This window comes from Protopterus annectens, chromosome 7.part0 (genome assembly GCF_019279795.1).
Source record: "Protopterus annectens isolate FY-2018-M chromosome 7.part0, PAN1.0, whole genome shotgun sequence".
NCBI lineage: Eukaryota > Metazoa > Chordata > Ceratodontiformes > Protopteridae > Protopterus > Protopterus annectens.
The window spans coordinates 1,207,716,132-1,207,743,643 of NC_056739.1; the positions used below are offsets into that span (position 1 = coordinate 1,207,716,132).

Here is a 27,512-nt window from a genome sequence, read left to right on the forward strand (position 1 = left end):
ACGTAAATGTTCGTTCTGTAAAGGTCGACCCTTACAGATTCAAATTTTTAAATGTTTGAAAATCCTTAAAAATAAAAAACAAAAAATGAAGTAATAATAACAAAAGCCAAAGGGTGTAAGCAGGGGGGCATGCTCCCCTGCACCCCCCTGTTAAATATACCAACTCCAAGATCGCGCTACAGTGTAGTGAAGGGGAAATTTCCTGTTTCCGCACTGTAGTGCACTGATGTGCAATCTCGGTGTTGGTATATTTAAGTAACGGGGGGTGGGGGGTGCAGGGTGGCTTTCCCCCCTGCTTAAAACCCTTTTCTGTAACTTTGTTTTGTTTATTTTGTTTTTATTACATATTCGAACATTTAAATGTTCGATCTCTAAAGGTTGACCTGTAGAGATTCGAACATTTAAACGTTCGTTGATGTGATATAGACCTTAAATCTTGACATGTGATTTATTTTGGTTTTCTTCTGAGTAGAATAATTACTGCCAGAGATGTGTTGTTTGGATGGATATTGCAAATTCTCTAAGCATGTGGTGTTTGTGTCAGTCCTAGACCTTGTTTCTTGGGTTGTGCCTGGAAAGAGTCTACAGGGATTGGTTCACTGAATAGGTATATGCAGATATTCTCTTTCCTTTTTACTGTCAAACATTATAGCAATCAGACACAAAAGGTTGCAGGTTCCAACAAGTTATCTAAAATTTGTGCACGTTGTATATATGGTTAGAGTTCTCTCTCTAATGCTTTGTTGAACATCAGGTCACCATTTATACTTACAAATGGAAGTATTTCATCTAGTCCTGTCAAAGATGTTTTTTTCTTTTGAGACTACAGTGATTGCTTAGTACTGTTTTTCATCTCTGAGATTCCTAGGTTATTACTAGGCATGGGTCTAGGAGAGCAGTGACTGAGAGAGTGCAATTTCACTACTGCCATGGACCACTGTTTGATTAAATGACTTGCTCAAAGTCATACAGCAGGCAAATGGATTCTGAGGGAAGCAGATGCTGGAGTACTGGAAGCAGCTTCTTAAGAGCTCATAGTTTTAATCTTCTGTGTTTGCACATAGTGCCTTTTGAGAATTCTCTACTTGCTGTCCACTGCTGCTGAGCTACAGCTAACCTGTAGACTCTGTGAACTGTATAAGGTTTACATGAGTACATGCCAACGGACATGCTCAGATTTTTAAGCAAAAAGGTTGGCTGTTGTATGGAAATAATGGTCTACTTTGCCTGTCCACCCAGAAAGATCCTTCTTGATATGTTAGAAAACTAAGAAATAACACTTAGCATTGCTGTGAACTAACAGCTCCCATGTACTGTAATTTAATAGACATTTACTAACATGGTAGCAATCATTCAGTTCAGATTTTTCCCCAGAGACTACTATACAAACCCCACATATCTCTGAATCTGTCAGACCCCCCCCATTATCCGGTCAAACAAAATACTACATTGGCTATGTTTTAAGGCTACTCATAATGACTGGTTAGGTAGACTCAAATTTACACCAGGCTTATGCAAAATCGATTTAAGCAGTATTAAGTGCTTGACAAGAACTTTGTCTACTTAAAGATGTTTTGGCTAGGCTTCTTATGGTCCCCTTGATCACTTGTCTAGTATTATTGCAATATTCCTTTCAAGAATGAAAATGTACTGAAGTACTGCCCAAGATTAAACATGCTTTCTTTGTGGGGCCTAATGATAACTGGCTGTTTAATAAGTAGCACTAAACAAGCCCTGGCAGAGCTACTCATTACACTATTTAACCTGAGTTTAGCCACTAGTTTTGTCCTGAGGTTTGGCTCACAGCAGCAGTAGTGATGCCACTCCATAAAGGTCACCCCCCCCACTGACCGTGAGAATTATAGGCCTATTTCCCTAACAAGTTTTATTTGTAAAGCTATGGAACATAATTATATTTGACCTGATAAACTATGATATTAAAAATCTTAACCTATACTTGCAAAAGTTTGGCCTTTTCAAGGATAACTCTTGTGTAATGAATCTTGTTAACTTCTTTATAGGGTAACACAGACTGTTGACAATGGTCATGCTGTCTACATGGTGCACCTTGACTTGGCCAAGATGTTTGATGTTATCTTCCATGTTATAATAGTAAGCTTAATGTATTACAAGTAGATCCCTATGTGGCAAAATAGATAAGAAATTGGGTAAAAGACTGAATCCATACACTGTGTGGGCAGCAGGTACCTTATCAGAGGGTAAGATGATGACCAGTAGTGTCCCACACGGCTTTGTGTTGGGACCTTTCTTGTTTGACCTTTATTTTTCTGATCTCCAGACCATGAACCAAGACCTGTAGTTAATGAAGTCTGTAGATGACTGCAAATTGGGAGCCATTGTCAAGTCACCCTGTGACACCCAAGCCCTTCAGCAGGAACTTGCACTCGTAAGTACCAACTGTACTAAAAATGTGTTCAAATTAAATGCTTCCTCCAGCATGCAACTTAAGTAGCACCCTGTTCCAAAAGGAGAATGTTGTTAAAGACCTTGGAACTTGGGTTGTTCATTCCTCTCCTTTGATCATCATGTTGTTGTGTCTTTTGGCTTTTCCTGGTTAGGGGTCGCCACAGCGGAACTCCGGTCTGCTAATGATTGGCAGTATATTTTTTTTATGTGCCATGTAACAACTAGAAATAACAAACCACTAGAAAGACCCCAGAAGTTCTTAATGGAGAAGATCCCTGGCTTAAAAGTTCTATGCTACCAGAAAAGACTAAAAGCATTGTCCACTTTATTCATATCTTGATTCCTGCAGGGAGAGTTGTGTCTTACCTCCTATACAGTTAGGGACCCAGTGGTCCTAGCTGTGTATGTCCACAAATCGGATAGTCCTACAAATACCAGAATTAAGGCTCTATCTTCATCGGTATATAAATAAATCACTTTAGACAGAGAAGTTTATGCAGCACCTTCCCGAACCTCTGGAATAGATTCCCACTGCAGATTTAGCAGTGTGATTCATTATCTTCCTTCAAATGAGAACTCCATGATTGAATGGGTATTCATAGATTAGTCCCCTGTTTTGACTGGCCTGGCTTGGCCCAGCCCTCCTTCAGAGAGGTGGTTCAGTCTGAGGGTGGGAAATGGCAAAGCATAAATGGTCAAAAGACTCTGTTACTTTGGATTTCCCATTATGCTTTTTTTCTGTGATGCCTGGGGAGAATTGCTACATTTTGACAATGGGAGGCTGTATATATATTTTTTTATTTATTGCATTTGTGTACTGTGAAATCCCATTATGCTTTTTTCCTCTGATGCCTGGGGAGAATTGCTATATTTTGACAATGGGAAGCTTTATATTTTTTTTTATTTATTGCATTTGTGTACTGTGAAATCCCATTATGCTTTTTGTCTGTGATGCTTGGGGAGAATTGCTACATTTTGACAGTGGGAAGCTGTATATTTTTTTTATTTATTGCATTTGTTTACTGTGAAAGTCCGAATGGACATGAAACTCCTTTTCAGGTGAGGCCCAGGGAGAAAAGCTCCACACACCATTGCAGTAATTGCTTAACATTGATAATAACGTGCAGTAGCTAGTATAGTGCAATGACAACATGGGAAACACATTAGGAATACAAATGTGTACAAATGTGAGTACAAAACTGGCATAGAATAATCAATTATGTACTCATGAGTTTGTTCTAATGTCGTGGATTAGTTGGTTGGAAAAGTTAATGCAAATATGTATGTATTAATGTGTAATAGTTCCTCTGTCCTAAATGTAATATTGCTTATGAAACCATGCGTCGTTGGTTTTTCCACTAGTTGCTGCTGCTATTAAACTGTGAAGGGGAACTACAAATTCTAGTCATTTAAACAGATGTAAGAACATTAGTATGGTTTCAATAACAAATGAATTTTAATGCAAAAAAAAAATTCTTAAACATGCTGTTATTGTGCAGCATGTGATTTTTAAATGCAGTGACAATGTGGGGTATCACTTTTGTTCAGACTGCTAGTATTGTGATGCACTTCACCCATTTTTGTTTTTTCTGGTGCTAAATTAAACTTCCTGTTTTTTATTTTTCTGAAGCTAATTTAAACTTTATGTGAAGGATCTTTACTATACTGAGAGTTTCTTCAGTTTGGAGCGTCTCTGTTTACAGCAGCAGAAATTGCATTATATTTTAAGTTGTGTTATGAAGGGTTAGTTTTTATCTTTGCTTGTGCTGAACCAGAAGCTATTCCATCACTTCATACTGCTCAGACAAGCTCCACGTGGGTTTACAGAGTGGTCCTAGCAGCTACTACCTTCTGGATTTAAGTATCTTTGCTTTTTTTTCACTTGAAATAGCTTCTGTAGCTTACCTTGAACTAGCCTGAACTGTTTTTTTTAACTGATTGCTGCATTATTTTAAAATCTGCACTTAAAATTACATTTTAGTCGAATTTGATCGAAAGTTTATTTGTTTGTTTGTTTAATTTAACTGTGGAGACTGCCCAGTAAAGTGTGCTAGCCTGTGTAACTAATTTATCATTGTTTCTGCATTTTCTGTGTGTTTCTACCAAAAAAAACAAATAATCCTTGTTTGACTAGTTTAGACCACTTTACAGGCATTGCTGTATTCTGGGCTGTGGTGTAGTTCCTGTGTTGTGCATTGCCTTTCTTTGCTCACCAGTGAGAGTGGGGAGCCTTGAGCAGCCTACCTGTCCCTGTAGGAAGTGACCTGAGCACAAGAAGCTGTAGTAATTGGTTGTTTTGGACCATTTCCAGCTCTTTTGCAGTTCACTGTTTAAAATCTGCTTGCTTTTTGCTTTTTGCGGTCGGTCGCGATAGCATAGCGCCGGTTAAACAAGGTTAAACTTTTTCTGGCTCCGCCAACTGTTCTTCAAATTTTCCGCTCTATTCTTAGTATAACCAGACTACTCACTGTATTATAAGCCTAGCACTTGTTCTCAATACTTCTCTACTAAGTAAGCACTCTCGTACTAAGTAAAGCACTACATCTACTTACCAACCCTGTGAATACCCACTTCCCTTAAAGGTATACCACTCCCTTATACTGTTCTAGCATGTCGAGTGGTAGATTACTGGCGTTGTCTCCAGTTCAGCTGGTCAATCTGGGCATCTTGAGACAATGCTACAATTGTCTCATGTACACAGACAACCCTCTCCTCCTCCCAACAAACACAAATACATGTGAGAGATGCAACTATATAGCCAAACTGGAGGCTGAACTCTCTCAACTCAGGGCTGGCATGACCAGACAGGAGGAGATGGCAACCACACACACAACAATCCCAGTCCCACATAGACCTACCACAACTGCAAACCAAACACATAAAAACACAAAGACATACTGAGGCTCTAATAAAAAACTTACCAAAACAACAGAGGCTCCCAAAGCAGACATCCAAAATCCACCACCTCAAAACAAAACGCATGCAACACATACTTCAATAAATCAGTGTGGCCCTTAAGGCCAAACACCTTGCCTGATACACTAGTAATAGGTGACTCCATAGTCAGACACACGGATGTCCCACTGACCAGGCTGAACAAGGAGAAGGTGACTGTGAGCTGTCGCACTCAGGTCACTCCAAAGCAAGTACAAATATGACTCCGTCATTGTCCATGCTGGTGTGAATGACCTGAGATGTACCTCCCTGGACTACATGAAAAGAGACATAGAGGAGCTCTCCGATTATGTAGCCCAGGCTGGTATGACCCTGACCCTGAGCAGCATCTTGCCCTCACCAAGAATGATACCACAATACAAAGACAAGATGATCAGCTTTAACAATTGGCTCAAGTACTGGTGTCATTCTAAGGGGATCCAATGTCTGTCTGCCTGGGATGATATGTTGATGGCTTACACTTGTCACCACTGGGCTTCGGATATTGGCTAAGGCTCTTGCCACCCCATAGTGCCTTTTTAGGCAAGGCTCAAAGACAAACCCACCTCCTTAGAAAACAAAAATGGAAAAAAAACTAAGGGTAATGCTGCTCAATGCCAGAAGTCTAAATCTCAAGATGCAGGCACTTGATGCACTCCTCAGCATGGAGAACATCGTCGTCTGTGCAGTAACTGAAACCTGGTTCAAGGCTCCTGTGAGCACCCCAGCTACCAGGCTATACCTCGTATCATGCTTTTCAGCCCCAAAAGTGTCCATATTCATAAAGGACACCCACACCTCCAGGTTAGTAGCAACACATGAAGCATCAGAGACCATACAGGTGCAACTAACCATAGGCAAAACTGCTATACAACTGGTAGCATGTTACAGACCACCCTCCCAATCTCAAGAACCCCACTCAGCCTTCCTGAAGACATTGGAGGATATGAATGTATCACAAAATACCATCATACTGGGAGACTTCAACTACCCAAACATAGATTGGGTACATTATTCTAGCCCTAATAGCCTAGCCCAAAGGTTCCTGGAAATCATAAATTCATATGCACTGGAACAACTAGTCACCTCTCCCACTAGGGGCGATAATATACTAGACCTGATCGTCACAAACATGGGGACAAAATGCTCCACACTGGAAGTATACCCCTCACTAGTGAGATCTTACCACAAACTAATCACCCTGGATATACATATCCCACCTCCACCCCCAGCACAAAAGACCACAGTGAAAAACTTCTCAAAAGCAGACTTCACTCTCATTAAGACTGAGATGGTATCCTTTAAGCCCACTGTGCCAGTGGATACCACATCCCACAATGCCAAATCCTTCACAAATGCTTTCTATGGACATCTCCAAGAATGCATGGATCATGCAATCCCAAACAAATCCAAGTCCCTCTCCACCAAATGTAAGCGTCCTGTCTGGTGGACCTCAGCCATAAACAAATTGTATAACAAAAGAAGGAAGCTACTGCAAGACATCTCTGATCAACATTAGCAGAAAACTACGTTCTCTCATAAAAACATCCAAGGCAAACTTTGAGAGAATAATTGCTAAGGACACTAAAGATAACCACAAAGCCTTCTTCAGCTATGTTAGAAACGGAAACCCTCAGATATGCTCAGAGTTGGTTCACAACAACAAAAATACACTGAACCCACAGATATTGCTAACATTCTGGCTGACAGGTTCAGTGCAAATTTCTTGCCTTCACCCCCAAAAGAAGAAATACTTATCCCAGCTGAATGTAATCTCCCTGTCATCTCAGATGTCCAAGTGAGAACCGCCCTAAACAAAGCAAAAAACACAGCATCAATGGGACCTGACGGTATCCCGGGGTGCTTGTTACGTGAACTCCAAGAGGAGCTAAACCCACACATAAAAATGCTATTTAACCTTAGCCTTACTTCGGGATATGTACCTGAACACTGGCGTACAGCAACAGTGGTCCCACTCCACAAGTGCCTCTACAGACCCTGATAAGCTTGACTAGCCTGGTCTGCAAAGCTATGGAAAGAATCATTATGGAACTCCTAAACGGAGACATAGGGGACCTACAGACGATTGACCCCACCCAGTTTGGCTTTGTAAAGGGCAGATCCTGCCTTTTAAACCTGGTTGACTTTTTCACTAGAGCCACTGATGAGGGCAAAGCAGTCCATACAGCATACCTGTACTTGGCTAAGGCCTTCGACACAATACCCCACTCAGGCATCATAGATAAGCTAAACAGCTTAAAAGTAAACCCGTATGTCACTAGAATGGGTTGCAAACTGGCTAAAGGACAGAACCCATAAAGTTAAAATCGCTGGAGCAATGTCAGACTCAAAGCCAGTCACAAGTGGTGTCCCACAGGGATCTGTCCTGGGACCCCTCTTGTTCGGCATTTATTTCTCAGATGTTAAAGCAAACATGGGAGGGCTGTGGCTGACAAAGTTCGCAGATGACTGCAAACTAGGCCATAGTCGATACACCAGCAGATACACACATCCTACAAAAAGGCCTCACTGAAATGGACAACTGGTGCCGTAGTCACGGCCTTAAACTAAATGCCAAAAAATGTATAGTCATCCCTTTTGGAAAAATCAAAGTACCCACAAATTATCACATAGACAGCAATCCACTGAAAAAGTAATCCGAGACCTAGGGACCCAAGTAGACAGCGACCTCTCATTTGACACCCCACGTTGCCAAAGTGGTTAGAAAAACATTCTACCTTGCACACCTCATGAAGGGTTTCACATCCAGATCCAAGGATGTCATTGTACCCCTATATTCCTCCCTCATCAGACCCATGATTGAGTACAATGCTCCATTTGGTATGTACATCACCCGGCACTTGCAACAGCTGGAGAGACCACAAAAGTACCTCACCAAAAGGATCAAGGGTCTCCAACATATGTCAAATTCTGCCAGACTAAAGAAACTTCAGCTCTATTCAGGAGCATACCGCCTGCTCAGAGGTGATCTCTGCATGACGTACAAGGCCATGTCCAATCAGGATCTGATGGACATGCTCCACCTCAAAAAAATCCAAATCCATCAGGACCACGAGAGCTAAAGACTTAAACCTCGGCACAAGTATGAATAGGACATGCTGGAGGGATAGATTCATAACCTAGAGGCTTCCCATGCTTTGGAACAGGATCCCAGTTCCAGAGCTCACTGACACTCTTCAAGAGAAATCTTGATGAGTGGATGGGGTCACATCTGTGTCACTGCTAGACAGGGGCACAGTAAACTAATTCTATTATATAAGGGGACCTTCACTGTGTCACTACTAGACAGAGGCACAGTATTCTAGATTTATTCTGTACATTTTTGTACCATTTCATGGGGTGGCAAAAGCCACATCACTATGGCTAGGCTTACAAATGCCCCAGGGCAGATAGCCTAGTACTATACTATGAAACTATGAAACTATGACATGAGGCAGTCAATTCTGAGTAGCATGCACACCCATCTCAGACTGTCTGACAGTTAATCTGAGTGGAAAATTTTTACTTCTTTAACTCAGTTGAAGCCTAGTGAATCCTCTCTGTATATCTCTAGTGATGCCTTTAGGCATCAACTATTTGCCTACTCATTACTTTCAGTAGTTCCAAAACTAGTACTTACAAACCATGAAAGATGACATCTTAATGCTTACATTGTGGAGAACACAAGTACATTGATATTGACTAGGTAGTACAGTTAAAGAGGTATTGAATGTTGCTGATGAGCTACTCGTATTGAAATAATCAGTTTTGTAAATATCTCAAAAGTCAAGTGGCACAGCAACAGTTATGTGCACTGCTTGAGTGGTTACTGAAACTGTAGGCATTTACAGACCATTAAAATATTCTTTTATTTGCTTTAGTGATGTAAAAATCCACTTTAAAACTTGAATGTAATGAATGTAACCATTGTTAAGATTTATTGGTTAAGAGTTTGCCATTTAGACTTTTTTTTAATAACGCACATGGTCCTAGAGATGTTGATGCTTGATCTTTAAGGCTATAGCCTGACTTTGTCAAAATACTTTGGAGGCAGCCATTGGAAGTTGAGAGTACAGACTTGAAGATTTGCATTGGAGGACATGAGTGCAATTGTGGGTTTTAGGGAGAGGTGGAAGCTATCTACGCAATGAAGTATATTGAAAATATTTGTCTGGTCAGCTATAAGATGTGCTATGTTGTAATGTTATGCCATTTTTATGTATTGCAGTGACTCCATCTTCTGAAGCTGTGTGCGCACGTGCCTGTGTGTGTGTGTGTTAGGTGGGGGTGGGCTTACTGTGGCAGTATATGCCTCTTTGTATATTCTACTGTTTCTGTCTGTGAAAAGCAACATTTTTTAATACTTGATGAAAACAAGCCCTGCCTTTGCTGTTTTGTGAGTATAAAAAATCTATGCCACATTGAGGATTTTTTTCCCTTGTGGTGTATAGATTGTGTGCGTAATAAGGCACTGTTGTCTTTCAGTGAGCTTCCTGCCTGTTTATTCATCCATTTGGAAAGCCAATTAACCAGTGATGGTTTTATTATCTGATATGTGCTTCAAAAGCTTCCATTGAGGCAGAAGCATAAATAGAGGCTTAATCAGGTAATGCTGCAGCAGAGGGAATCAAGCCAGACATGGTTAAAATGTGGCATTCAGAATCGCTCTGGCCTAGTCTGCCATTAGAGGAAATGGAGAAAAAACAAAGGCCCTGATGCTAGGGATTCACTAAGGTTTCCTAAATCTGACTAGCATGGGAAGACGGATGAATCAAAAGTAATCTGGCATTTGGTACTTGTTGAGGATTCTGAAAGGTCACAAACTGGCCTGTCCCACTTCCAGAAAATTCTATTGAATATAGCCAAACGCTGAGACCACTCTGTAAGTCTTCAGAAGATGATGAAACACTATGGAGAGACAAGTTTTATATCCCAGTGCCTCCAAAACCTCTGTAATAAACTTCCCTTGCATGTTAAGCAGTGTGACTTACTGTTTTCCTAAACTAGATAGCTGGATGTGAATCCACAAATTTATCCCAGGATTGACTGTTACAGTCCACTTGGAGAAAAGAGATGACACCTGAGGGAGGATACTTGCAAGGTCTGAATAGTTAGTTGTAAGACTCTGGGAATATGGAATATCTTTGAATGTATAATCTGTTTTTTGAGGCCATTTTCTAAATTGAATTATGTAACTTGGTGAAAGAGAGAGAATTATGTTTAGAGGAATAGTAGAACTCTTGGTTGCAAATTTCTAGGTCAGCTTGACAGAAAATCAAGTCACCTGAAGCTGGAAATTATATGTAGATACTGTTTATCTTTTTTAATCTTCGTACAGGACATCCATATAATCAAAAAAAAATGGTGCTTCAAGTTCATTGCTGCAAAGTTTGCATTACTTTTCTGTCCTGTTATCCTGTCATTTTGATATAGTCCAGCATTCAGCACTGAAATGTTTTTTCTGTCTATGTCTCAAAAGTTGATGCCTGGTCAGTGGCATTTTCTCCGAATTCTAAACATCTCGCCACAGGAAGTCATCTGGGAAAAGTGAACATTTTCGGGGTAGAGAGTGGAAAAAAGGAATTTTCGCTGGACACTCGAGGGAAATTCATCCTAAGTATTGCATATGTAAGTAATTTGTTTTTTATTTTTGAATTTGGTTATCTTAGTATTGCCTCTGTAAGTAATTTTTTTTTTTTTTTATCTTCGGATCTGGCATGTATTGATCATTTTAGGAGGTATGAAAGAGTAGTTTGTGCACAGTTTGCTTTTTTTCTAGAAGGATATGTAGCCATATTTTTAAACTCACTTAAGCATTACCTTTTATATAAGCTTACTTTACAGTGTTACCTGCCAGTTTGCCATTCTAGGTGGTATGGGTCAATCTTCTGTATTTGATGCCACTATAGAAACTACAGTCTATCACTGAGTTCATACTTGGTGTCCTTAAATAGGTTCATCTCCACTAGTCACCATTTGGCAAACAGCTTAAAAGAGCCTGTGTTTATGATGTTTGCACAGATGTTCTGAAATGTTCTGTTACTTAATGCCAGTAATGGGAGTAACTCCTTACAAAAGTAATGCATTACTGTAATGTATTACAGTTTCTAGTAACTAGAGTGTTACTTTTTCAAAATAGCAATAAAGTAATTACTTTTTAGTAACTAGTAACGTAAATGTGAATTACTTTTGCGTTTAGGGTTGCCACCTGTCCGGGATTTTTTTCGGACTATCCGGAAATCAAATTGATTGCCTGGTAGTCCAGAAAACACTGTATAGACTCCAGTATCCTGTTTCAAAAAAGGAAATCGACCTATCAGAGTTTGTTAAATCAACTGATTTACTATGCTCGTTTTACAGAAAAGCATAGTAAACTGGCTGAAAGCAGGCATCAGGAATGGAAAAAAGAGGGTGTTCCATGTCAGCTGATGTCACAAATTGGTCGTAACATGGGCAGGATAGAGGTGGGATGGGTGGGTCATGTGGGATGTGAGGGGTGTGGCCTTAGTCCATTTTTAGCCACAGCGAAAGGTGGTGACCCTATTTGTGTTACTTTTGCTTAAACCTGTGGTTCTCAGCATGTGCGATATCACCCCTTAAAGGTCTAGTTAGAGTGTATCAAAAAATGCTGTAGAACTGATGACTCAGTTGTACAGCAAAGCTTCATTAAGTGTGGTTTGCATACCAAATGTGCTCTACTTGTTCACTATTCAATGTCACAGAAGTACCTGAGGGTGTATAATATCTTATGACAGGCTATTTATGAGCTTGTGTATGTGCCTGGTCTCACCTTATGCATGCTATGTTTTATGCAGTTTTGAGATTGCAGTTAAAAAGAGCATATGCTGCAATATTCCTAGTGATGCTTGTTCCAATTCGGACAGAATTTGTGGAGAAAAGTACAGCACCTTGGTTTGGCACCACTGTATGGTCAGTGCAGTCATTCCAGCTGTGTGTCAAGCAATTGGTAGCACTTGCTTTTCTTCATGATAACAAGGTCTTTCAGGCTTTCTATGATTTGATAGCAACATTTCCCCTGGAGGGCAAGGATCTTATTAAATATTTCAGGGAGTGACATGTCTTAGGAAAGCTTAGAAAATTCACTTCTACAGCAAAAGTATCATCATGTTTTCCACCCCTTTTCCCTATGTTGTTTATTTTAGATTGTAAATGGCTTAATTGAACTGTCCTTGTCAAGAACCCAGAATACATTTGAGGCTTGGCAAACCTGTGCCCGTTGTTTACTGGGAAGCAGAATATTTGATTTGTGTACTGTTAAGGCAGAATTGGTTTGAGAGCCGAACAGGTATGATGAATTGTATTTGCGTCATACCTATTTTCCGTGCCAGATCACTTCTGCACCACAGACATGGGTGGTTTACAACAGTTGTCAATAATAAACACTTGTACACTGTGCCACATGCAATTGCTGTCCTACTTGAAATGTAAATGTGTATGTACTGTTAGATGTGTCCACCATAAGGTGTACCTTTCATCTGCACTGTGTTTCTTCTAAGTCATCTCTTAACCGTACACACTAAAGTATTGCTGTATTTGGTAATTTCACAATGATAAGTTTGAGATCTTTCCCCTGTCATACTTTCATTTTTAATCACTCTCCAGGTTGGGATGTTCTATTTTGTGTTTTGTTTCTTAAAAAAAAAAAAAAAAAAATACCCATAAGATGTGTTCTGTACCCAACTGTATATTAAAAAAAAAAAAAAAAAAAAAAAGAATTTTCATCTGCTTTTACTGTACTTGTGTTTCTACCTACTTCATTTTACTTTTGCATCATCTTAAAAATACTCAATTGTATTTATTACTGCTTGGTGTAACTCATTCTAAGCCTTTTGGTTTAAACACTTGGGACCAGTTGTTTTGCACTGAGAGGGTTTGTGGTCTGCACTGTTGTGGCAGAACAGGTAGCTTACATCCTTCTAGGTTGGGAACTGCTGATTGAGGGCTCAGTGTCTGTTATTCTAAAAGTGTATTAATTCTGGTTTAAGCACTTGGGCTTTCAGGTCAGTTATTTTACATTAAGAGGTGGGAGGAGAGGCTGGACTCTGCCCTTCTGAGCTGGAAATTTCTGGTTAAAGGCTTATAGTGCATGCATATCTGAACTGCTTCTTACTGAAGTTGGTTTGCTGTGGCATAGACTGGATGAGCACTAATCCAGACATTCTCTAAAGTATTCAATTGTATTTATTACTGCTTGGTTGTAACTTGATTAAAGTGTAGCTATCATTCTAAATCTTTGGATTAAGCACTTGGGCTTCAGACCAGTTGTTTTACATTAGGAAGGTTTGTGGCAAGCACTGTGGTGGCAGGACAGGTAGCTTTCATCCTTCTAAGTTGGGAACTGTTGATTGAGAGCCCAGTGTCCAAGTGTATTAGTTCTAGTTTAGGCACTTGGGCTTCAGGCCAGTTATTTTACATTAAGAAGGTTCGTGGTCTGCACTCTTGTGGGAGAAGAGGCTGGACTCTGCCCTTCTGAGCTGGGAATTTCTGGTTAAAGGTTTATAGTGCCTGAATATTTGAACTGTATCTTACTGAAATTGGTACACCTTGTTTGCTCTAGCATAGACTAGATCCAGGCCTGCTGAATCTAGCTTTGTTTATATGCTTGTTGTTTGTTTGCTTGTTATTTCCTTCTCAGTGCTTCTGTGGATCACTAGTGATATCTGCATTGCTTACTGTACTTATTTCCTTGTTTCAACTGTTTGTCGTTTTTGCATTTAGTTATTTGTAACACATTGCACTCAAGTTACCTGGCACTTGCTCACTAAAGCAATTATATAAGTCAGCACTAAAAATTAAAAGCACTACACCCTCACTCCCCACTGGCCCTTGTTTTCAATTATTAAGGAATTCCCAATATTATTCTAGCATGTCCAAAGGTCAGTTGTCAATCTCTCCAGCTGGTGAATCTGGGAATCTTGAGGCAATGTTATAACTGCCTCATGTACACAGACAACCCTCTCCTCCTCCCACATAACACAAATAAGAGATGCAGCTATTTAGCCAAACTGGAGGCTGAGCTCTCTCAACTCAGGACTGGCAAGACCAGACAGGAGGAGAAGGCAACTACACACACCACAAAACCAGCCTCACATAATGCTACCACACCACTGAATCAAACACATAAACACACAAAGACATACTCAGAGGCTCTCCTCCAAAGCAGATACCCAAACAACTGCTACCTCAAGACACCCCACAAGCAACACATAAACCACAAAAGCAGTGTGCAAAGCAGTCACAGCCTTTAAGGCCAAATACAACACCCAACATACTTGTCATAGGTGACTCCATAGGCAGACACACCAGGCTGAACAAGGAGACACAAGCACGGGTCACTCCATGGCAAGTACAAATATGACACAGTCATTGTCCATGCTGGTGTGAACGACTCCCGTACCTCCTGGACTACATGAAAGAGACATAGGAGCTCTCTGATTATGTAGCCCAGGCAGCCTAACCCTGAGCAGTATCCTTCCTTCACCAAGAATGATGCCACAATATAGAGACAAGATGATCAGCTTTAACAATTGGCTTAATGTCTGGTGTCATTCAAAGGGGATCCAGTGTCTGTCTGCCTGGGATGACATGCTTGAGCCACACCTTGCACCTGTCACCCTGGGATTCCGGATATTGGCTAAGGCTCTTGCCACCCCATAGTGCCTTTTTAGGCAAGGCTCAAATTCTAAACCTACCACCCTAGAAAACAAAAATGGAAAGAAACTGAGGGTAATGCTGCTCAATGCCAGAAGTCTAAATCTCAAAATCTCAGTATGGAGAACATCGATGTCTGTGCTATAACTGAAACCTGGTTCAAGGCTCCTGAGAGCACCCGGCACTATTAGGTTTTAGGACCACACCAAAAAGGAGGGTGTATCCATATTCATAAAGGATACCCACACCTCCAGGTTAGGAAACCATCCAGGTGCAACTAACCATAGGCAAAACAAATTGTAGCATGCTACAGGCCACCCTCTCAAACTCAGGAACCCCACACAGCCTTCCTGAAGACACTGGAGGATATAAATGTATCTCCAAACACCATCATATTTGGTGACTTCAACTACCCGAATATAGACTGGGAACATTACTCAAGCCCTAACTTTCTAGCGGTTCCTGGAGTTCATAAATTCAAATGCCATGGAACAGCTAGTCACTGTTGAGGAGAAAATATACTAGATCTCATTATCACAAACATGGGGACAAAGTATATCCCTCATTGGTGAGATCTGATCATAAACTAATCTCACTGGAAATCCAACCCCAAACAAAAAGACCACAGTGAAGAACTTCTCTAAAGCAAACTTCACACTACTCAAGACTGGTGTGGTATCCTTCAAGGCCCTGAGACAGTGGAAACCACAACCCAAGCTGCGGAAGCCCTTACAAATGCCTTCTATGAACACCTCCAGGACTGCATGGATCAGGCAATCCCAAATAAAACCAAGACTCTTTCCACAAAGGGCAAATGTCCAGTCTGGTGGACCCCAGCCATTAACAAACTTTACAATAAGAGGAGAAAGCTATTACATGATAGAACAAAATCCATAAAAGGGAAGTCACCCCTGATCATTATTAGTAAAAACACTCATAAAATCAACTAAGGCCAATTTTGAGAGAAAAATTGCCATGGATTCAAAGGACAATCATAAGGCCTTTTTCAGCTATGTTAGGAACCTGGGTGGAAACTCCCAGATATGCTCTGAATTAGTCCAAAATGATACAAAAATCGCTGAACCCACAGACATTGCCAACATACTGGCAGACAGGTTCAGTGCAAACTTCACCCCCTTCCCCTAAAGGAGAGATAACTATCCCAGTGTAGCCTCCCAGACATCTCAAATGCCAGGTGAAAGCTGCTCTCTCTAAAGCTAAAAACACAGCATCAATGGGACCGGATGGTGTCCCGGCTGTAAATGAGGAATTAAAAGGCAGCTGTTTAATCTCAGCCTTACCACAGGATACAAGTCTAGTCTGCAAAGCTATGGAGAGGATCATAATGGAGCTCATAAACAAAGATGTAGGGGACTTGCAGACATTGGACCTGACCCAGTTTGGCCAAGGGAAGATCATGCCTTTTGAACTTGGTCGACTTCTTGAAACAGTCACCAAGGCCATTGATGAGGAAAGGCAGTCCATACAGCCTACCTTGACCTTGCAAGGCTTTCGACACAATACCCCAGCTTAAATGTAAACCCATATGTCACAAGATGGGTGGACAGAACCCACAGGGTTAGAGTTGCAGTACAGGCCAACATGGGAGGACTTCGACTGCAAACTGTGCATCGGACGGATATCCTTCAGAAGGGACTCACGGAAACAGATAGCTGGTGCCAGAGCCATGGCCTGAAGTTAAACACCAAAAAATGTATAGTCATACCCTTTGGGAAAAACAAGGTAACCCCAAGCTACCATATAGGTGGCAATCCACTAAGCACAGAAGAGGTTATCAGGGACCTGGGGACCCAGGTTGACAGTGGCCTTCTAAACTGGTTAGAAAGACCTTCTACATTGCCCACCTGATCATGAAGGGATTCACATCCAGATCTAGTGAGGTCATTGTTCCCCTGTACTCTTCACTTATCAGACCAATGATAGAGTACAATGCCCCATTCGGGATGTATCTCGCCCGACATCTGCAGCAATTGGAGAGACCCCAAAAGTTTCTCACCAAAAGGATAAAGGACTCCAAAATCTGTCATATGCTGCCAGATTGAAGAAACTCCAGCTCTATTCAGTTCTGCTCAGAGGTGACATGTGCCTGACATACAAGGCCATGTCCAGAATTAATGGACATGCTCCACCTCAAAAATCCAAATCCACCAAAACCACTAGAGCAAGTGACTTAAACCTTAGCACGGATATAAATAGGACGTGCTGGAGGGATAGATTTATCACTCAGAGACTCCCTATGCTGTGGAATAGAGTCCCGGTCCATGTGAGGCAGAGCACCTCGCTGGCTCTGTTCAAGAGAAATCTTGACCTGTGGATGGGAGAATCATCTCTGTGTCACTGCTGGACAGAGGCACAACAAACTAATGGGTACAGTATTTTTTCATATAAGGGGTGGGGTAAGCCACAAAAATTCGGGCTAGGCTTATAAATGCCTTGGGGCAGATAGCCTAGTATAAACCTATGAACCTATAATAACTTGTATGTCTGACTACTAATTCAGGAATTAACTTCTTTTCATGCAGACATAGGTGAGCGTCGCTAGGAAAATTGCATTACAGTGCCGTTACGTATTCCTCCTGTACATTTGTGACATCTCTATTCTGCAGTGGCAGAGTCTTCTTCTTTAAGGAAAACGATGTGTGCATCACACACTTGCCAACATCGATATAAACATATTCTGCCCTTTCGTGCAGAATTTAAAATAGCCATTCCATTGAAAGGGAATGTGTCTGTGTGTGTGTGTTACATACTTCTTAACTGTCCAGATTTAGCCTCCATAGTTTTGGTTTGATTGTCATAAAAATTGTGGTTTTATGAAAAATAATGGAGGACTGAAGTCACTAAATAATGACATATGATTTTCAGACTTCATATCCTTCAGAAAATACATGCTAACACAAATCCAGTTATTTTAGCACCTTTCTAAGTTAAGAAAATAAAGGTCTGAAAAAACGCTGTAGTCCAAGACAACCAGAAAAACATACGAATGAACAGTGAAGGCACTGATACCCCTGACCAGTAAAGAGCACCCTTGCAGTGGTTATTCCAACACAGTTTATTCAGGATTTAGCACTTTCATCCACTAGATGTGGACTTCTTCAGAATCATAAATACAAAAATGAACATTCTTTTATAGTGTCACCCCTCCCATCAGTTAAAACCAAAACCTGCTCAATCACTTTCTTCCCACCACAATTCTGCAGTCAAAAATTAGGGAAAGAGTCTTTTCCAAAGCAGTTCAAAGATTCAATACATCTTTTTCCGTTAATATTAAATTTAAATGAACAACTGAGGGGGGACTTTAACAAGATGTTTGATTGCTTCGGCTTTCAATTTATGGAATTCATTATTAAGTGCAGTGATTGTAAGTGGAGTCAATTGATAGACACGGTGGACAAACTTAATGTCATCATAACTAATGATTTAATGTACCCTGAATGGAGTGATTTATATTTGAAACAGTTTGACAAAGTAAAAGCAAAAAGTGAAAAGATATATACTAGGAAGCACAACAAAATAGTAAGGGACACCGAACAGTATAGGGAGGACAGGGCATACACCTGGAAGGGGAAGGCGAACAGTAATATAAATTGATGATGAGGTTCTAAATAAGGTTGAAACAAGGTACCACAAAGGGTATAATTCAAAAAATCCCCATTCAAAAAACCATCAGTGGAGAGGGAGTGGCAGATTCCTCCCACAACATTATCAATGGCAAGACAAAACACCGGGGATTTATTACAAGAGCAGACAGGGACAAGTGAAGCAAGGTTACTTCCACGAGAACCGGTGGGGGCAGGACATGGGGTAATCAGCACCTCCCCCTATATATATATATATATATATATATATATATATATATATATATACTTACAAAAACTTTAGTATTTACAATTGCACCTCATTGAAAATGCATAAGGAACATTTTGAGCTGTTCTCCAAGAGGATGAAATATGTCCCCATTTCTAGGTTTAATTTGGTAGACACCTTGATAGAAATAAAGTTGTTTTTGAGGAAATTAAACCTTGCATTATACTTTAAGGAAGGTAAACCATCACACAATACTGAAGTTATCAAAAAGAAAAGTAAATTCATCCCGCCCTTACATCCCATTCTACAAGTATTGGAAAAGGTGATTATTGAGGATGTTTGCAATTTATACGAAAAGGATAAAATTCAAAAAGTTAGAAGTAACCTGTGTTATTCCAAAAGGAAGGTATTAAATGAACTTATACCAACAAATCACTACGTGTTATGAAACCAGACAAGGGTGGGGGTGTAGTGTTATATGAAACTCAAGGATACATTAACAAAATGTATGACATTTTAAACAACATGGACACATACACTCTTATGTCCATCAACGAAGTCAACATAGCTCATTCTAGGATATATCTGCACCTGGAAGAATTTTTATTAGATAACAGAATAACGAAAGATGTGTACAACTTTTTGAAGGTAAAACATCCTACCCTAGCCACAATTTTTGGGATCCCCAAAATGCACAAAGATTCAGTGGATCCCCCTTTTCCCCCAGTCATCTCAGGCAGCAAGAAACTTTTTTTCCTTTTGGGGTTGTTATAGATCAAGCATTAAAATACATTTATGAAAAGGTGACACACTTGGCCAAAGATTCCTGGGACTTCCTAGGTAGATTAAAAATGGATTTGTGGGATAAGGATTTGATTTTTTTGACTATTAACGTGGTTGATTTATTTTCCTGTATCCCTAAAGAGGATGGTCTGGAAAATTTTAGCAAAATTATGGAATGGTATTCCGGATTTAATTGGGAAAGAATCCAATTGGTGGTGGAATTTATGTGTGTAGTTTTAGACAACATAATTTACTATGAGGGTGAACACTATGGGCAAACCAGAGGCATAGCAGTGGGGGCTGCTTGTGCCCCCATTTTTGCTAATATGGTTTTACTGGAATGGGAACACCAACACATATTTCAGAGTAAATTTATGGAGAAAATCAGATGTTATGTAAGATTTTATGGGTGACATTTTTGTCCTATGGAAAGGGACGAGAGAACAGGTAGAGGAATTTGTCTATTTTAACAGCACTAGTCTTTATTTAAGATTCACCCACAAAGTGAACAGGCATGGGATTTCCTATTTTGATATTTATATATGTCTTTCAAACACTGGATTTGAATCCAGAATCTTTAGGAAGGCAACATTTAGTAATTCCTAGTTAGAGTTTTCCAGTTGCCATCCCTAGGTACAAAAAAAGGAGCATTTTAAAGGGCCAGTGTATCAGAATCACATGAATGACCTCAAATTATGAGGATATGGTAGAAGAAATGGATATAATAAGTGGTATGTTTATTAACCGGGGCTACCCTGTGAAAATGGTGAAGGATGTAACCCAGTATGTGAAACAGTGGGGTAAATTATGCAAACCATTATTAGGGGTAGGAATGAGCACTAATAACAACAACAAAGAGAATGGAGAGTATAGGCGAGCACTTATTTTAAGAATACAACACCTCTGTGGACAAAATAAAAAGGTGATTTTTAAACAATTGGAATGTTCTTGGGTGTGACAGAGAGGTGTTCAAATATTTGGGGGAGAAACCAAATTTTGTACACAAAACAGGAGTTAACCTTAAAATGAAGTTTGAGCAAGGTGCAGTTAAAAAGCAAATATTAGGGAATTAAATTGTGGTGGTACTAGGAAATGTGGGAGTTGCAATCAGTGTTCCACAATATTAGAAGTGGATTGTATGACCTTGGAAAATACAAGTAAGAAAAAGATATGTTTTAGGAGAGGCAATTTTAGGTCTAAGCATCTAGTATACATGGCCAAGTGTAACACCTGTCCAGGATTTTTTTTAGGAAAGACAGGGAATTTGAGGTGCAATATATATGAAAATTTATATTGGATAAAAGAAAATACAAATAACGCCCTTTATAGGCACCTGTCCACTAGGAACACATGCGCTTCTTTTAAGTTTGCCATAATAGAAATAGTGACTAGTAACCCCAGAGGGGGGATTTTAAAGGACTTAGAAGACAGAGAATTAAAATGGCAATTATTACTAAATGGCACTACATTTCCGGGTTTGAATGATTACATATCTATTAAACCACTATTAGAGGAGCGATAGTCTTTTCAAGTAGTGAATGTTAATTTTTTTATTGATCAGTTGTAACATATTGTTTGTTGCAATGTTTTATATTTTTTATACACATACAAAAAAGTGTTTTTTATTGAAAAAGATATTGAATCTTTGAATTGCTTTGGAAAACACTCTTCCCTTAAATTTTGATTGTATAATTGTGGTGAGAAGAAAGTGATTGAGCAGGTTTTGGTTTTAACTGATATGAGGGGTGACACTATAAAAGAGTGTTTATTTTTGTATTTGTGATTCTGAAGAAGTCCACATGTAGTGGATGAAAGCGCTAAATCCTGAATAAACTGTGTTGGAATAACCTTTGGAAGGGCAATCTTTATTGTCAGGGGGTATCAGAGCCTTCACTGTTCATTCATGTCTTTCTAAGTTAAAAAGATCAATATTTAAAGTTTGTCCTTATTTTGGGCCATTGCATCCCCATTATTTCAGGCTTTGTCCAGATTTCTTGTACTAAGAGGTTGAGGGATATGTGTACCTTTCAGCTGTCCAGATTTTTGCAGAATGTCTTTTTGCCTCTTATTTTTGGCCTATTCCTCAACATTTGTGGTTTTCTGGCAAGTCACTGAGGACTGAAAACTAAATATCATACATTTGAGTTTGATTTTATTTCGTTTAGAAAATGTATGGTAAGACAAATGTTTTTCTAAGTCTATAAGAGCAGTATTTAAAATCTATCCATATTTTGGGGTCTTTGTCCCCCTGTTTTACCCTTTGTTCAGATTTCTTATGCTCAGAGGTTGAGAGAGGTATGGAGCTATGGTATGTATTGCCCTAGTCAGGAGGGAGGGCAGGTTAGTCAATTAGCTTGAACAGGCTTGACCCTGTAACTTGATTGCTGAAGACAAGAGCCTGAATCCTCTACAGCAGCTACCAGACTGCTGACGGGAACTGTAAGTTTGAGTTTTAGTACATTTTCAGGGGAACTGAGTATCACTGCATTTTTCAGGGATTATGAGTTTCATTTCATTTTATGGCGTTGTGAGTTTCAAGAGAAGATAAGTTTACTGTTGCTCATGCTAAATCTGTTTTCAATATGCAACTGACTGTTTAGTTTATCAAGTGGCAGTCACTGTTTGTGTTGTCGAATTTGAAAGCTGTGTTACTAGCATATTTGCCCTTGGTGCAGAAAGCTGTGGATTCTACTCCCACACTATATATAAATGGAGTGCTGATATTGCAGTGCCTTTTTGGTTGCCGATTATTTGGAGCATTTAAAGGGGGGATAGGGGTTCTACACTCAAGTGTGTTCTCCTTTGTGTGAGTTGCCTAGTAACTATGAACTTGTCAGTTTCAGTTGTTCCCTATTGCAGTATTACCAGCTTACCAATTTTTTTTTTAAATGTAATTTAGGCAGTTAATTCTTCAAGAGCAGGAGGCACTGAATTTGTAGATGAAACATTGAAATGTAAAGTTGTTTTTCCAGTAGCAACCTCTTCATTAGTTGCATATCTCCTTAGTGTGGAATTATTTGGATGACTTTTACTTCTGCAGAGATTGTGTTTATTGAGTGATATTGGTGGATTGTAATGTGACGTGATATGACAGTTGACAAACTATACTTATGTAAAAAAATAACTCAACAATAACGCATTACTTTAGTTAGTAACTTGTAATAATGTATTGCATTTTTAGAAAAGTACTAAATAGTAGTGATATATTACTTTCAATAAAAAGTAACTATAATAGTAATTTGTTACTTTTATAAGTAACTAGTACAACGCTGCTTAATGCATACGATACATAAGCATGCACATTTATCAGTAATGCACCCAATACATAAATGTGCACATTCATTGAGCTTACCAGCTCTGTTTTCCTACTTCCAGAGTTCAGAACAACATCCTTTCTACCTTTAATGTCTTCTGTTCCCATGGATAAACAACGCTCTTAAATGTCCTTGTGTCTGTCAAGTTAGAAGCAAAACACCCACATCACATCAGAATTGCCTTTATAAAATAAGTGAGGACGTTGTGAAAACTGCTGCAGCTGCCAGGGATTTAATTCTGCCGCAGAAGTATGCCAGAGAGTGATGCTTTGGCCTCTTCTGTGACCAGATTGATGGCACCTTTACATGGGGAACAAGAGTCCTATAGATAACCCCAGGCATGAGTTATAGTTCCATAGCAATGGAAAACACCTGTAGAGCTTGTCAGACTTCACACTCTGGAAGGAAAATTGGATGATGAACTGGCCCCCAATCCCTTCATTTGCTGAGCTTATTCTCTGCTAGTGAGGATGCAAGCCCAAACCCAAGTTTGCCTCAGCAGAAAGTAAGAGGATCTCAGTAGGTATAACCCAAGTCCCTGTCCTGGGTGGTAAGATTTTATTGCTTTGAATTTCACTGGGTAAGACTGCTAGACATGTCTTTTTTTTCAGGAGCAGCCTGGGAGCACTGCTGTTGAATTTGCTCAAAGTCTCACAGTAGGTTAATGGAGGCTATGGGGATCAAACCCTGAACTACAGGAAACAGCTCATTAACATCTCATGTTTTTAATCCATTGTGCTAACGGCCAGATGGATACCTGTGATACCCAGTGTGCATTACTCATGCTCCCTTTTGAACAGTACCATGCAAAAGCTTATTGACTTTGAGGGAAAATAATGGTTAGTCCTCTGTAGCCCCCCCCCCTTTTTTTGTTGGAGACTGTTAGACTGGTTTTGTATCCATTATGCTTTTCCATGCTTAAACACTTTGCAGAGTTTCTGGATAAGAGGCCAGATGAGCTCTGGGTTATCCCCACTTGTGGAGCCATTTATTAAGGTTGCTGTTTGAGCAGCTTTAAGACACCATGACTCTGTCCCTTTGGCCCTAAGAAGGCAGATGCCCACTGCATGTCCCCACCTGTGTGGGTACAGCATTTTTCTAACTATCCTAGTGCCGATTCCTTTTCAGCATAGGTCCCAGAGACCACAACTGCATACCACTTAACAAGGGTTCCTAAGTTTTGGACAGATGTGACAAGAGTTTTCTTCTATCTGCATGGGGCTTATGGCCCTCAGCTGTTCATCTCACCATCTGCAAGTTCTACTCCCACTATACTAGGAAGGTTCTGGAACAACTTAAGGATTTCTTTGAGTTTGGCTTGAAGGAGGGTCTTGTTTATAGCTTCTTTTGTGGGCTGTCATGAATATCTGTCTAAATTGTACTGCTGAAATTGCTGTTGAGGCTGTTCTGTATCTGGAATGGGGTTTAAAGTTTATTCTTATGGCTTTCTGGTCCTGAAGAGCAGATGAGTTCGGTCACATTCTTTGCTGTGGATGATCACCTTTCTATCGGTTAACGTCTTTGCTTCCTCATGATATGTGGATGATGCCACTGTACATATTGGCTTCCTTTTGGCACTTCAACATTGGAATGTGTACAAGACATTCTCCAGGTTCGGTTTTGGTGAGCATCACTTCCAATACAAGGGGCTGCCATTTGAGTTTCTTCAGCACCCAGAATTTTTATTAAGATACTGGTTATAATGGCCAAAACCTTGCAGGAGAGGGATCTTTGTTTTATCTCACCTGGATTGGTGATTTCTTGTAGCCTTATACAGTGATGGTCTGGAAATGTCCATGAAGTGAGCAACTCACATGACTGCAGTCCATGAAGGTTTCAGTAAATTAGAGTAACATAATTTTCACAAATTCTTAGAGGCTTGCCAGTATTAACGTACAGCTGGACTCTCTATTGCTGGTTAATTTCTACCTTTGGAGAGGGCCCATCCAGAAAGCCATGGTCAGGTGCGTGAGGACACCAGAGTCCATGTTCTGACTTTGCAGCTTCTTCTTAGCTGACTGGCTGCTGTGATCCTTGTAGAGCCATTTTGTATCCCTTGTTATGACCCTTGTTGATGCTGCTGTTGCAGTGGACTGAAAAGTGTCTGATCAGAACCACCATGTTTGTAGCCATTCTTGTGATATTTGACCCTTGCTACTGAGCCCGAGAGTGGAGAACAGTCCCCACAAGTATGTCCTTGTTGGTCTTCCCTTTCTTCATCTGAAGCTTCTGTAGATTCCAATGGACCATTTCACTTGTGACCTGAGGAAAGGTACCTAGACTCCCACTTGGTAAAGGGAGATTGGTTTCCTTTGCCCCCTCCCCAACGAGAGAAGTTCAGAATTACATTCCCAAGTTAGGGGCACCCCCTGCAGTTGAGGTAATAACTGGCTCCATCAGAGGGTGTGGCTTCTTATTTTTGTTGAATTCACAGAATAATGCCATTTTGGTTATGGTGACTGCTAGAAAGCCTTGATTTCTATCAGCAGACCTATTCCTGTAAATGGAAGCAGAAATTTGGGGCAGAATGGTAACCTTTGCATCCCAGTCGCTCAGTTTGTATGTGATGTCGATGTATCACAGATGCCTCTGTCAGTTGTCTTTAGTATTTCCACAGTCATAGTGCATGTGGCAGCAAGGTTTATATGTTATGACTTTGAGGATAATCAGGAATTTTAATTAAATCTTAAAGGAGTGCTACATCAGCATCTTCCTTTGAAGAACCCCTTTTTTCCATGGGAGTGGAATATAATGGATTAACAGGTTTGCTGATAACGGAGTCTGCTACCCCAGTGGCATTCAAGTACATTTATTGAAAAAATATCACCTTTTCACATAGGATCTTGGACATTTAGGTCTCTACATGTAGAAAACCATATGCAGTTTTTCACTAAGAACATGTATTTGGTAGATATGGGGAGTACATCCTTAATGCTAATGAGTTAGTCACAGCAATGTTTGCATGTTAAGTAGTACACAGTGATTCTAGATAAATCTCAATCTGAACATGCCTCAATGAAGCTAGACCCTGTGTGCTGTGTCTTTCTTATTTGCCTGCAATTTAGGTGCTGCATAATGTTATAAGTGCAGAAATATTTACCATTGTGAAGAAATACTTGATGAACTGAAGAAATATATCTGCTAGAAGTGAGAAAAGTTCTTTGCATTTGGAACTACAGAAGTACAGATCCCAGTGGAAAATGTTGTAACCACTGCAGAGAAGTTTAGCAGAAGACTTAAACTGAATGTCCGATTTCAAAATGTATTCCTCACTGCAAGTTGATTAGCTGAGAAGCTTTGAAAGGGTACATTCTGCTGCATTTCTACATATTGTTGATTAAGAAGCATTAAAGGTATTAACTCTTTCCATAAGGAAAAAAGGCAGTGTAGCAGCAACTAAAATTTCAGCAGGTATTCAGACCCTAGAGAAGTGTTTGAGATTCATTTGCTATTTGTTCTTTCAATAAAACAGTGTTTTACAGAGTGTAGAGATGCTATTGTTACTGATCTGAAAAGTACCACCCAAAACTGAATTTAAATTACCGTATGCTTTTGAAAGATAGATAAAATGTATGTAGATAAGATGTGAGAAAAAAAGAAGAATTAAAATAAAATAAAAAAAAAAACAAACAAAACCAGCATTATCAAAAGCTGTATGTAGCAAAGCAAATTAAATTAGTAGTACGGCAATTAATTACCAGAGGAAAACAATGTCTGCAAAATGTGTTGTGACAGTGATGCAAATAAGAAGTCAAGATGAGAAATAGAAAGTGTTGTAGCAGTAATGGATATGAAAGAGAGCCATGTGTCAATGCAAGTGTAACCCATATTAAAAAAAAAAGTGTAAATTTGACTAGAGGAAGTAAACTTTTGTAATCTTTAGGGCTGATATTGCAAGCATTTATGAACAGCTCTGTAGGTAAAGGTTTGCAAGGCTGCCAGTCAGCCTCCCCTTCCCAACTTGCATCATTTTGCTCTCACAAAGTAGTTGTTCAGTGTATTGATCACTGCTGCAGTAGCCTTGGCTTTACAGGTTATATCCTGCCAAGGGTACAACAGCTGGCCAGTTTCCAAAGCTTCTGGGCACCTTCCACTCTCCCAAACAGTTGGTCATTTCAAGGTGAGCTTACTAAAAAGACACATTTGGGTGCCAAGCCCTGCCATTGAAAGATTGCTACTGTGTGGGCTTTCAAGGATCAGTGGTCTGCTTGTGCTATTCTTTTCCTAGGCAGGTAACTTCCCTTTGGAGAAAAGCCTTCCATGTTAAAAAAATGTTGTTTTGTTGTACTTTCCTGTTTGGGAAAGTTATTTTTAAGCCGAGTCCATTTTTTATTGGACTGTCATGCGCAAGCTGTACTTTAAATTGTAAGCACAAGTTTTTCCCTTTAGTCTAACAGTTGCTTAAAGTAATTAAAACATATTTTTTCTGTGGATAAATTGTTTATTTTACTTTTAGGTGCTGACAAAGTGTTTTAAATTGCTTTTTACAATGTTTTGTGTGAAAAAAAGTGATTTTTGAAGATTTTAAATTCACTCAAAACACTAGGGATA

General features: G+C 39.8%; 1 protein-coding gene across 4 annotated transcripts in view; it reads left to right on the top strand.

The window, feature by feature from the left end:
* The window catches only part of WDR61 (WD repeat domain 61), a 334,576-nt gene that overhangs the window by 67,290 nt on the left and 239,774 nt on the right, over positions 1-27,512 (top strand). For all 4 annotated transcript variants that reach the window (XM_044077826.1, XM_044077828.1, XM_044077827.1 and 1 more), the window contains exon 6: positions 10,841-10,989. In XM_044077826.1, the coding sequence (XP_043933761.1) occupies positions 10,841-10,989 (149 nt within the window). The remainder of the gene's footprint in view (positions 1-10,840; positions 10,990-27,512) is intronic.